Source organism: Theropithecus gelada, chromosome 16 (assembly GCF_003255815.1).
Source record: "Theropithecus gelada isolate Dixy chromosome 16, Tgel_1.0, whole genome shotgun sequence".
In the NCBI taxonomy this organism is placed as follows: Eukaryota; Metazoa; Chordata; class Mammalia; order Primates; family Cercopithecidae; genus Theropithecus; species Theropithecus gelada.
In genome coordinates, this window is record NC_037684.1 from 74,427,807 (window position 1) to 74,441,370 (window position 13,564).

Below are 13,564 nucleotides of genomic sequence, written 5' to 3' on the forward strand. Positions count from 1 at the left end.
TTGGTCAAGAAATATGATTGAGGTCAGGTGTGGTGGCTCATGCCTATAATCCTAGCACTTTGGGAAGCTAAGGCGGGTGGGTGGATCGTTTGAGCCTCAGTAGTTCAAGACCGGCCTCGACAACATGGCGAAACTCTGTTTCTACTATTAAAAATAAAAATAAAAATAAAAATAAAAATAAGGCCTAGTGTGGTGGCTCACGCCTGTAATCCCAGCACTATGGGAGGCTGAGGCAGGTGGATCACCTGAAGTCAGGAGTTTGAGACCAGCCTGATCAACATGGTGAAACCTCATCTCTACTAAAAATACAAACATTAGCCAGGCATGGTGGTGCACGCCTGTAATCCCAGCTACTTGGGAGGCTGAGGCAGGAGAATCACTTGAACCCAGGAGGTGGAGGTTGTGGTGAGCCAAGATCACGCCACTGCACTCCAGCTTGGGCAACAAGAGCAAAACTGCATCTCAAAAGATAAATAAAAATAATAAAAAGAAATAAAAGAAAGTGTAAGTAGAAGATAACTTAAGAAATATGTCTGGCAATAATAGAGTGGGACTGGAAAAAAAAGAGTAAATTAAAATGTTTACTTAATAAACAGAGTTGACAGAACAATCTTAAAATACCAGTCCATGGAAGAAAAATAAGAGGTATCACTGGGAACCACTGAAGTTCAAATTAGAATGCCTGGAACTCATCAGGGATACAATCCTTAGAAGTAGATCCAGAAAGAGGTTGTGAGATTCCCACCTACCTCTTCGCTGATGCTGGAGACTTGGCCACGATTACTGCATTCCTGTAATCTGGGATCTGTGACAGACAAGAAGTCAGATATTACTGCATGTCGACAAAAAGGAAAATTCCAACAGACCCAAAACTGCTTGGTTAGTTGAAAGTTTTCTAAAAAAAGAAAAAGTTCAAAGTAAAATTCTTCTTTGGAAAACGAAGAAAGAAACCTGTCTACGAAAAAATATTACTAACGTGTGAGCCACACAGACTTCTTTTAGGAAAAAAGCAGGGATAATTGGTGATTAGCTCATATCTCTGCCAGCAAATACTAATAATGCAGTGTAAAGATGTTTCTATATATCTAGTCAACAAGATTCCTAATTACATGTAATTTCAAAGTACAAGGATATCCAATTCAATCTGAGTACAAGCTGACTGTCAAATTCCAAATTAGTGCAGTCCAAACAAATGGCTATTTAACATATCGCAGTCATAACATGTTGAAGCAACCAATTTGTTAAAGGATAATCAGCCCAGCACTATTTTAAAAAAATATATTAACTATATTCTCATTGTTTTTTTTTCAATTACACCAATGAATTTTAATATGAGCAGTTAATAACATCTAGCACCATGTATAAAACAATGCCTACCACATAACAAGCACTAAATAATAACTACTTAGCAAATGAACAAAAAAATGATTAATTTGAATAATCTAGTACAGTTGCAGCCGGCATAATCACATGTCTCAGCTGTATCTACAGGAAAGCCTAATTTATCCAACACTCTCAGGAAGTAAGGCAGTAAAATATATTTCCATTTCAGCACTTTCATTATTTTTGCTGGCAGTCTTTCTAAACTTTTTCATGTACTTCCTTGTCTCATCAAACATTACCAAACCCAGCCAAGAAAAGATAGAACCAAGAAAACAGTTAATAACAATAAAGGACCTAAAAGAAGAGACTCTAACAAAAACAAGTCTATTGTCTCTACAGAGGTTAAAACGGAAAATTATATACAACAAGAAAGAACAAGTTATTATGAAAAAGAACCACAAATAAATCTAGGAGGAGGAAGTTATTATGGTCTAAAGAAACCCAGTAGCTGGCTGGCTTAACAGTAGAATAAACACAACTTTAAGAACAAACCAGGGAAGACCAAGCCAAGGAATTTCCCCAGAATGCTATATATAAGTATGCAAAAAGTAAAATAAGTTCTTAAAAGTTATAAAGACTAGATCCAAAATTTTCAGGACTTAATAGTTCCCAAAGGAAAATAATAAAAGAAATAGAAGGGATGAAATACTTAACAGATGAAAAAAAAATTCCCAAAGATGGCCAGGCATTGTGGCTCATGCCCACAATCCCAGCACTTTGGGAGGCCAAGGCAGGCAGAAAATCTGAGCCAAGACCAGCGTGGCCAGCATAGTGAAACCCCCTCTCTACTAAAAATGCAAAAAAAAATTAGCCAGGCGTGGTGGTGCACACTTGTAATCCAGCTACTCAGGAGGCTGAGGCAGGACAATCATTTGAACCATTTAAAATGTCTCCAGAAAGAATTACTATGATTCTTTTCAATAAATTTTTCACTAAAATGAAAAATTATCAAGTCGGATGTGGTGGCTCATGCTTGTAATCCCAGCACTCTGGGAGGCTGAGGTGGGTGGATGACCTGAGGTCGGGAGTTCAAGACCAGCCTGACCAACACGGAGAAACCCCCTCTCTACTACAAATACAAAATTAGTTGGGCATGGTGGCCCATGCCTGTAATCCCAGCTACTCGGGAGGCTGAGGCAGGAGAATCGCTTGAACCTGGGAGGCAGAGGTTGCGGTGAGCCGAGATCGCGCCATTGCACTCCAGCCTGGGTAACAAGAGCAAAACTCCGTCTCAAAAAGAAAAAAAAGAAAAGAAAACTTATCATGTATGCAGAAAGACACAGGAAGGGACCATCAGGGTGTAATTTGATATTCATGAATCAAATATTTATCACTGGAAAAATGATACAATTCCACATTTTCTTGCAAGGCAACAATCAAATGCTTTATGAAACTTAAGAAAGGAAGATCCCTACCAGTAGGTGAAACTGTGAAAAGGACTGAACTGGAAAAGGACTGCCTGACACATCCCCAGCAACGCAGCGGAAGGCAACAGACACTGACAGACGCCCTCAGAATAGATGGCAAAAGTTGGCCGGGCGCGGTGGCTCACGCCTATAATCACGGCACTTTTGGAGGCCGAGGCAGGCGGATCACTAGGTCAGGAGACTGAGACCATCCTGGCTAACACGGTGAAACCCATCTCTACTAAAAATACAAAAAAATTATCTAGGCATGATGGTAGGTGCCTGTAGTCCCAGCTACTGGGGAGGCTGAAGCAGGAAAATGGCGTGAACCCGGGTGGCGGAGCTTGCAGTGAGCCGAGATCACGCCACTACACTCCAGCCTTGGCGACAGAGCGAGATTCCGTCTCAAAAAACAAAAAAACAAAAAAACCAAAAAACCATGAAAGAATAGATAGCAAAAGTTTCAAGGCAACAAGTATCTTAGTACCAGAATGTTCCTTCTAACTCTGGCAGAAGGTGCTTAAATTCCAGTGACAAACACAAGATATAGAGAAAGTATGAGCTATCAGAGATGAAAGTGTCAGCATCAAAACCTGCAGAATAGGATCACTAAGTGACAAGAAGGCATGGTGCCACAGTATAATTAGCAGTGTTTTCTTCTTTCTTGGTGACATAAAATAATGTAAGCCTGGACTGACAGCACCTTAGATTCAGTGAAACATGAATATCTATCCCCTGCTTTAAGAGACTCTAACACATAAAAACAAAAGAGACAAGATACGTATACTATAAAAAGGCAATACAGGCCAGGTGTGGTAGCTCCCGCCTGTAATACCAGTACTTTGGGAAGCTGAGGCAGGCAGATCTCTGGAGTTCAGAAGTTCAAGACCAGCCTGGCCAACACGGTGAAACGCTATCTCTACTAAAAATACAACAATTAGGCCAAGTGTGGTGGCTCATGCCTGTAATCCCAGCACTTTGGGAGGCGAAGGTGGGCAGATCACCTGAGGTTGGGAGTTCGAGACCAGCCTAACCAACATGGAGAAACCCTGTCTCTACTAAAAATACAAAATTAGCCAGGTGTGGTGGTGCATGCCTGTAATCCCAGCTACTCGGGAGGCCGAGGCAGGAGAATCGCTTGAACCCGGGAGGGGGAGGTTGCTGTGAGCCGAGATTGTGTTCCAGCCTGAGTGACAAAGAGAGACTCTGTCTCCAAAAGAAAAAAAAAGAAAAAAAAAAAAGAAAAAGCAATATGACAAAAATTCCTTTTTAACACCGAGTTCCCATACATTAATTTTTTTTTTTTTTTTTAAGACGGAATCTCATTCTGTCACCCAGATCACAGCTCAATGCAGCCTCGACCACCTGGGCAACTTCGACCTCCCAGGCTCAAGCAATCCTCCCACTTCTCGTCCTCCTGAGTAGCTGGGACTACAGGCATGCACCACCACACCTGGTTAATTTTTGTAGTTTTTGTGGAGACAGGGTTTTGCCATATTGCCAAGGATGATCTTGAACTCCTGGACTAAACTGATCCAACCTCCTCAGCCTCTCAAAGTGCTGGGATTATAGGTATGGGCTACCACACCCAGCCCTGACTTCTTCTCAACAATGAAACTAAAGTGGGGATTTTTTCAAGTAGAAGGCAATGTCATCCTGAGGTAGAAGCCTGCACTACAGGCAACGACTAAGCTTAGGCTTCCAGCCTGACCTTGCGACCAGCACAAGGGTGCCCCAGCCTTCGTTCTTTAGGCTCACCCACTGGGCATCCCTCAAGAGATGCAATCGCCATTTGTGCCTTGAGACACTGGCACACAACATGCCTGTGTCTTGAATGGAAACATCCCTAAAACCACAAGATGTCGACAGCAACCCATATAAGTCTATAACGACTGCTCTATTTCTTCCAAAATGACAGGTTTCTCCGCATGGCTGGTTGCTAACTGAACCATGTTCAGTGCTCACCCTCTCACTCTCTCTCCGCCTAAACCTCTTCATCCTTCCCTATCAAGACATTTGCCAATTTTATCTCACCATCTCTCTCAACAGAGAATAATATTCAGGTAAAATTAAGGCAAGCACAGAATTTGAGACCAGCCTGGGTAACATAGCAAGATTCTAACTCTGGAAATATTTTTTTTTAATTAGCTAGGTGTGGTGGCACACCTCTAATCTCAGTTACTCAGGAGACTGAGGTGGGAGAAATCTCTTGAGCCCAGGAGTTCAAGGTTGCAGTGAGCTATCATGGCACCACAGCACTCCAGCCTGGGTAACAGAGAAAGACCCTATCTCAAAGAACAAAAAAAAAAATTTTCAGGCAAAATTAAAGTCTCTATTATTTTTTTGAATTTGTTAGAGTATTTTTGTTTTCTTTTTTGTTTTTTATGAGACAAAGTCTCGCTGTCACCGAGGCAGGAGTGCCATGGCACAATCCTGGCTCACTGCAACCTCCACCTCCCAGGTTCAAGCAATTCTGCCTCAGCCTCCCAAGTAACCGGGATTACAGGCGCCCACCACCATATCCAGCTAATTATGTATTTTTAGTAGAGACGGAGTTTCACCATGTTGGCTAGGCTGGTCTGAACTCCTGACCTCAAGTGATCCACCCGCCTCGGACTCCCAAAGTGCTGGGATTATAGGCGTGAGCCACTGCGCCTGGACTAGAGTTTTTATGTTTCTTGTGTGTAACTTTAAAGAAAAAAAAAGCAGAATATTTTACATTTTTCTCTTTCAAAAATACTTAAATTCATTTTCTCTATAAGGACTTATATCAATTGCTGGAGAATGGGGAAGCCCTGTACTCTTACCAGAAAGAAGTTCCTCAGAAACCTATAAACTGCCATCTTTTAAATAAAGTACTGTAAAAAGAAGCTCTCTAGAAAAGTTATTAAAGAGAGAAATAATTTATATAAGAAAAACAGCTAAGGCCAGGTGCGGTGGCTCATGCCTGTAATCCCAGCACTTTGGGAGGCCAAGGCGGGCAGATCACGAGGTCAGGAGTTCAAGACCAGCCTGGCCAACATGCTGAAACCCCGTCTCTACTAAAGATACAAAAAATTAGCCAGGGGTGGTAGTGCATGCCTGTAATCCAGCTACTCGGGAGGCTGAGGTAGGAGAATTGCTTGAACCTGGGAGGTGGAGGTTTCAGTGGGCTGAGATCACACCATTGCACTCCAGCCTGGGCGTGACAGGGCGAGACTCCATCTCAAAAAAAAAAAAAAGAAAGAAAGAAAGAAAGAAAGAAAAACAGCTAAAAGCAAAATAGCTAAGTACAATATCAATTAACATTTTAAAAGCTTTCTTAAATAGCAAGTCACAAAAATGCTAACTCATATCAAAGAAAAACAAATGTAACCCCAGGATGCAAGGGTGGTAATAAACCACATTAATAGAATGAAGGGAAAAAACATGACCATCTCCACTGATACAGAAAAAGCACTGGATAAATTCAACACCACTTCAGGACAGTGGTTCCCTAGGGCGTAAGGAGGCAGGGGAGAGGAGAGAGAAGGAGCCCACGAGCAGCTCTAAGTCATTCTGGTGATTCTAGTTTTCCTGCTGGGAGGGGGGATCATGGATGCTGACTATTATAACTAGGTGGACAGACAGACAGGATGGATAGATGGATATATAAAACAGAACCAGGACCAAGCATAGACTAGTAATGAGAGTGAATTACTCATTACAATCATACCTTGTCCAATTCTAGGTACTTGAGGTCCAAAAGAAAAAGCAGTTTTAAGAGCTTAGCTAAAGAAACAAACTGCAGATTCAGAATTCTAAACTATGCTGGATTATATCTATAAAGTATAATGGTACTTTAGGTAGAATACATCAAGTTTTAACCCTTTAGGGATATCCTAAGGAAATGGAAATACATCTTTCAACCTTAATCAGAATGTTAAAATAAAAAAGTTTGAGCTAGCTCACCTCTTCTTGAATATACTGTAATAAGAAGGGAGATGCTCTTAAATTGTCAACAGGAATATTGAAGAAGCCCTGAATTTCCTTCTGGTGTAAATCCATAGTAATAAGATGAGTTAGACCTTTGAAAATAAAGCAGACACAAGCAATAAATAGTTTTGTTTTCTTTTTTTTTTAAGACAGGATCTCACTCTGTTACCCAGGCTGGAGTACAGTAGCATGATAATAGCTAACTGCAGCCTTGAACTCCCAGGCTCAAGCAATCCTCTCACCTCGGCCTTGAAAGTAGCTGGGAATACAGGTGCATGCCACCACGCCCAGCTAACTCTGTATTTTTAGTAGAGATGGGGTTTCATCATATTGGCCAGGCTGGTCTCGAACTCCTGACCTCAAGTAATCCTCCTGCCTCAGCCTCCCAAAGTGCTGGGAATACAGGAATGAGCCACTGCACCCAGCCTATAAATAGTTTAAAAACAAGTTGCACTGTACGAAATAGGTACTACATAAAATACTATATATAATAAGTTACTATTAAAAAATTGTTCTCTGGCGGGGTGCTGTGGCTCACACCTGTAACCCCAGCACTTTGGGAGGGCGAGGCAGGCGGATCACAAGGTCAGGAGTTCAAGACCAGCATGACCAATATGAAGAAACGCTGTCTCTACTAAAAATACAAAAATTAGCTGGGTGTGGTGGCGTGCGCCTATAGTCTCAGCTACTTGGGAGGCTGAGGCAGAAGAATCACTTGAACCCGGGAGGCAGAGGTTGCAGTGGGCCACAATCGTGCCACTGTACTCCAGCCTGGGTGACACAGTGAGACTCTGTCTCAAAAAAAAAAAAAAAAAAATTGGTCTCATGATCAGGCATCGTGGCTCATGCCTGTAATCCCAGCACTTAGGAAGGCCAAGACTGACAAACTGCTTGAGCTCAGGAGTTTGAGACCAGCCTGGGCAACATGGCAAAACCCCGTCTCTACAAAAACTACAAAAATTAGCCAGGCATGGTGGCGCATGCCTGTAGTCCCAGCTACTCAGGAGGCTAAGGTGAGAGAATCGCTTCAGTCCAGAGGTCAGGGCTGCAAGTGGGCTGAGATCAAGCCACTGCATTCCAGTCTGGGTGACAGAGTGAGACCTTGTCTCAAAAAAAGAAAAAATAAGGCTGGGCACAGTGGCTCACGCTTGTAATCCCAGCACTTTGGGAGGCTGAGGCGGGTAGATCACCTGAGGTCAGAGTTGGAGATCAGCCTTGTCTCTACTAAAAATACAAAAATTAGCCAGGCATGGTGGCATGTGCCCATAATCCCAGCTACTCGGGAGGCTGTGGCAGGAGAATCACTTGAACCTGGGGGGCTGAGGTTGCAGTGAGCCAAGATTGCACCATTTCACTCCAGCCTGGGCGAAAGGGGGAGGCTCGGTCTCAAAAAAAAAATAAAAAATTGCTCTACCATCAAAAAAACTCAGCACTTGTATTTTTCAGAATTTTATTTATTTATTTATTTTTTAGTACTGTGAGATGCCTGATTTTCACATCAATTTAAAGTCTTGGCCAGGTGCGGTGGCTCACAGCTGTAATCTCAGCACTTTGGGAGGCCGAGGCAGGAGGATCACCTGAGGTCAGGAGTTCAAGACCAGCCTGGCCAACATAGTGAAACCCTGTCTCTACTAAAAATACTAAAAATTAGCCAAGTGTGGTGGCAAGTACCTGTAATCTCAGCTACTAGGGAGGCTGAGGCAGGAGAATCACTTGAACCCGGGAGGTGGAGGTTGCAGTGAGCTGAGATCATGCCACTGCACTCCGGCCTGGGCGACAGAGTGAGACTTCATCTCAAAATAAATAAATAAATAAAAAATAGTCATAACATAACAAAGATAATAGTAATACGGAAGAGTCTTTAAAATTTCTATTAGAGCAGATCATATCTTCTTGAAGTTTCTTTAACAGGCATGGCAAAGCCCAATTTAAGATAACAAGTCAGCCGGGTGTGGTGGCTCATGCCTGTAATCCCAGCACTTTGGGAGGCTGAGGCAGGAGTATCACTTGAGCCCAGGTGTTTGAAAATGGCCTGGGGAACATGATGAGACTCCATTTATACTAAAAATACAAAAAACTAGTCAGGTACGGTGGTGTATGCCTGTAGTCCCCAGTTACTCTGGAGGCTGAGGTGGGAGAATCACTTGAACCCAGGAGGTCAAGGCTACCTCCTGGTAGTGAGCAGTGGTGATCACACCACTGCACCCCAGCCTGGGCAACAGGACTGAGATCCGCAGGAAAAAAAAAAAAAAAAAAGAAATCAAGACAAACTGCACCAGCCTGGAAATTGGAGAAAACAGAAAATCTTCACTGCCTTTGTAATGATCACCAGAAAAGTGTAAGGAAAATTCAATATGAAAAATTGTTTAAAGCATTAACTTGCCCAAAAGAACAGGAAGTAAGCCTGGTGGCCCATCAAGCAAGGCTGGAAGAGAAGATGGCCCTTTCCTGAAGATTCAGCAGGCAAGCCTGCTCCCCTCACCAGCTGCCTGTCATGGTGTTTACAATGGGGTAGGCTCCTGAGGTTGCTTCAGTTTGAGTTTTTAAAATTTTTTTCTTTTTTGAGATGGAGTTTTGCTCTTGTTGCCCAGGTCGGAGTGCAAAGGTGGGATCTCGGCTCACTACAACCTCCACCTCCTGGGTTCAAGTGATTCTCCTGCCTCAGCCTCCCAAGTAGCTGGGATTATAGGCATGTGCCACCACACCTGGCTAATTTTGTATTTTTAGTAGAGACAGGGTTTCTCCATGTTGGTCAGGCTGCTCTCGAACTCCCAACCTCAGGTGATCTGTCCACCTTGGCCTCCCAAAGTATGGGGATTACAGGCGTGAGCCACCGCACCCTGCCTAGTTTTTAAATTTTTGTTTTACGTTTGCCTTTATTGAAAAAATATCTTTAAAAGTTTATTCTGGGCTGGGCATGGTGGCTCACGCCTGTAATCCCAGCACTCTGGGAGGCCAAAGAAGGTGGACCACCTGAGGTCAAGAGTTCAAGACAAGGCCGGGCACGGTGGCTCAAGCCTGTAATCCCAGCACTTTGGGAGGCCGAGACGGGCGGATCACGAGCTCAGGAGATCGAGACCATCCTGGCTAACACGGTGAAACCCCGTCTCTACTAAAAAATACAAAAAACTAGCCGGGTGAGGTGGCGGGTGCCTGTAGTCCCAGCTACTTGGGAGGCTGAGGCAGGAGAATGGCGTAAACCTGGGAGGCAGAGCTTGCAGTGAGCTGAGATCCGGCCACTGCACTCCAGCCTGGGCGACAGAGCGAGACTCCTTCTCAAAAAAAAAAAAGAGTTCAAGACCAGCCTGGCTAACACGGTGAAACCTCATCTGTACTAAAAATACAAAAACTAGCCAGGCGTGGTGGCGGGCGCCAGTAATCCCAGCTACTTGGGAGGCTGAGGCAGGTGAATTGCTTGAACCCAGGAAGTGGAGGTTGCGGTGAGCCAAGATTGCACTACTGCACTCCAACCTGGATGACAGAGTGAGAATGACTCAAAAATAAAAAATAAAAATAATAGTAATTAGTTGGGCATGGTGGTGTGTGCCTGTAATCCCAGCTACTTGGGGGGCTGAGGCAGAAGAACTGCTTGAACCCGGGTGGTAGAGGTTGCAGTGAACCAAGATCACACCTCTGCACTCTAGCCTGGGCAACAGAGCAAGACTCCATCTCAAAAAACAAACAAAAAAAAGATGGTTTATTCTACAATAAGTACCTGTGTTAAAATGCAGTGATATGGGGACTTCTATTCACTCTGTGAAAATGCTCCATAATACGTACTTTCTAACATCATATACATTCAGGCTGGGTGTGGCGGCTTGTGCCTGTAATCCCAGCACTCTAGGAGCCCAAGGCAAGTGGATCACTTGAGGTTAGGAGTTTGAGACCTCGGCAAACACGGCAAAACCTCATCTCTACTAAAAATACAAAAATTAGCCGGGTGTGGTGGCAGGCGCCTGTAGTCCCAGCTACTCGAGAAGCTAAGGTACAAGAATCGCTTGAACCCAGGAGGCAGAGGTTGCAGTGAGTCAAGGCGGCACCAGCACTCCAGCCTGGGCAACAGAACAAGACTCCGTCTCAAAAAAAATAAACAAAATAGAATAAAAATTTAAATAAAAAATAAAATCATAGGCCGGGTACAGTGGCTCACGCCTGTAATCCCAGCACTTTGGGAGGCCCAGGCGGGCGGATCACCTGAGGTTGGGAGTTCAAGACCAACCTGACCAACATGCAGAAACCCCGTCTCTACTAAAAATACAAAATTAGCCGAGCATGGTGGCGCATGCCTGTAATCCCAGCTACTTGGGAGGCTGAGGCAGGAGAATCGCTTGAACCTGGGAGGCGGAAGTTGCAGTGAGCTGATACTGCATCATTGCACTCCAGCCTGGGCAACAGGAGCAAAACTCTGTCTCTAAATAAATAAATAAAATAAAATCATATACACTTATACAAGTGTGCAAACACACACAAATGTATCGACATACATACACAATAACAACTATGAAGGTTAATTAGAAACACAGGAAAAATACTTAGGATGTTACCTGAAAATGCCTAACACAGAATAATATATATCTTTTCCAATATATGCCTATCTAGGCAGGCATGGTGGTATGTGCCTGTAGTTCCAACTACACAGGAGGATCAGTTGAGCCCAGGAGTTCAAAGATCATCCCACATAGCTTCCCAACGCACTGGGATTACAGGCATAAGCCACTGCGCTCAGCCTTTACTTTGATATTTCCAAGGTAAAAATAAAACTCCAGCAGGGTGTGGTGGTTCATGACTATAATCTCAGCACTCTGGGAGGCTGAAGCAGAAGGATCCCTCGAGGTCAGCAGTTCAAAACCAGCCTTAAGACCCCATATCTACAAACAATTTAAAAATTAGCAGGCAGGGTGGTGTGTGCCTATAGTCCTAGCTACTTGGGAGGCTCTGGTGGACTGCTTGACCCCAGGAGTTCAAGTTGCAGTTAGCTATGATCATGCCACTGCACTCCAGACTGGGTGACAGGGCAAGACCCTGTCTTAAAAGAGAGAGAATGAACAAATAAAGCTCCCAGGCTCCCAATTAATTGTGAAACATCTGCCACTCTTACCAGCTTTGCACATCATGGAAGCCAGCAATTTAGAGACAATAGAGCCTCTTTTTCTCATCTTGCACTGCTTGCTGTAAGGAAAGTAAGGTATCACACCGATGATGCTCTTGGCACAAGAGGTCTTACATGCATACACCATGATCAGGAGCTCCATGATGGTGGTGTTCACATCCCTGTAACCAAGACACAGCAAATCTCATCAAGGGCTCTACAATACAGTATTCCCTGTTCCAAAAAGTGTCAGCAGTGTGTTACTCATGCCTTTACATAACCTAAGGTGCAAGGAGCAAAAAAACCAACCAATAAATTCCTCTTTTCTCAGGCCTCCATAAGATGCCCCATCATCCGCTCTCAACTGACGACCCTACTTAAATACTCTGTTAGAGGAGCGTGTCCACAAGCTCCCACTATGTGCATCTGTGCCCCAGGAGTTGGCCTGCCCTCAGTCATCAGTTAGAGGAAATTTCCATGCCAGTGGCCCTAAAATTAATCCCTCCAAATGGCACACCTATGTCAGCAATTCTCCCTCCTCTCCTGCCTTCAGCACTGATTACCCATTGGCCACAAACATTCTGTTACTTCTATTAATGCGACTCACAACCATTCTTCCCTCTGATCCCCTTTGCTGTACATCTCAAGAGAGTCATCTACACTACCTCCAACTTATCTACTCTCATTCTCTCCCAGATAGTCCAGTGAAGCTTTGTTTTCGTAAAGGTCATCAGTGGCCTCCATGCGGCCACATCCACGTCCACGGTCACTTGGCTTTCAGAATGCCCCTCTCTGGTCTCCTCCTTCCACCCTTGGTTTCTTTTGCTGGTTCTTCTCTCCAGCCTCATGTCCCAGGACTTGCTCACGTGTCCTCTCCTTCTGTTTCCTCTTGTCCTTTGGGCTTCTCATCTAATTTCACAACTTCATAGATGGTGGCAACTCTCAAATTTACAACTCCAGTCCAAACTTGAGGATCTGCCCCTCCCCTCCCGCCCGGCCACACCTGGCGCTGGTCAGTCCTCCCACAGGCAGCTCACACCACTAAGGCCTTGCTCTGGGTGTTCCCACTGCCTGCAATGCCTTCCTCTCCACCTAGTCTCTCCCTCAACTTCTCTGGTCTTTGTTCAAATGTCACCTCCACAATGAGGCCTACCCTGTCTGCCTCGCTCTGCCCTCTTGCCACCATCATCTCACCGTGCTGTCTTTTTTTTTTCCAAACCACTCATCACCTTCTAGATAATCTATTTCTTTATTATGCTCACTGTATGTCTTCCTCCACTGGAATATAAACTCCACAAGGACAAGGATCTTTCTCTGTTTTAATCATGGAGGCATCTCGAATACATGTAACTAACTGTAACTCGCATATTGTAGACATTCAAAATAAATATTTGTTAACGACAGGAGTGAATGGAAACACAGAACATTTGGGTGAGTAGGTTCTCTGTCACTATCCAATAAGTCTGACATCTGATGAGTTAAAACAGACTTTCACCCTGTGTTAATTCACTTAGGGAAAAAAAAAAAGATTTTCAGAAAAGTATTCTATGGGAAAGATAACAGTGGAGGAACTGACAGTGAAGGTAAAGACACCCCAAGGCTCCAAACCACACTCCCAGGAGCACCATTGTTCTGTGAGCTGGAACAAGTCTTTCCATTACTGAACTCAAATTAGGAAAGTCTTGTTTGAAATACAGGAAAACTTCAGTAAATGGATGGAATTTTCTTAATT

At 44.0% G+C, this 13,564-nt stretch overlaps 1 protein-coding gene across 16 annotated transcripts in view; it reads right to left on the reverse strand.

Annotated features, from left to right (window-relative positions):
* The window catches only part of PRPSAP2 (phosphoribosyl pyrophosphate synthetase associated protein 2), a 78,690-nt gene that overhangs the window by 43,490 nt on the left and 21,636 nt on the right, over positions 1 to 13,564 (reverse strand). For all 16 annotated transcript variants that reach the window (XM_025362196.1, XM_025362187.1, XM_025362189.1 and 13 more), the window contains 3 exons: positions 11,842 to 12,014; positions 6,720 to 6,835; positions 750 to 805 (listed from right to left, as the gene is read on the reverse strand). In XM_025362196.1, the coding sequence (XP_025217981.1) occupies positions 750 to 805; positions 6,720 to 6,835; positions 11,842 to 11,995 (326 nt within the window). In that variant the 5' untranslated portion in view covers positions 11,996 to 12,014. The remainder of the gene's footprint in view (positions 1 to 749; positions 806 to 6,719; positions 6,836 to 11,841; positions 12,015 to 13,564) is intronic.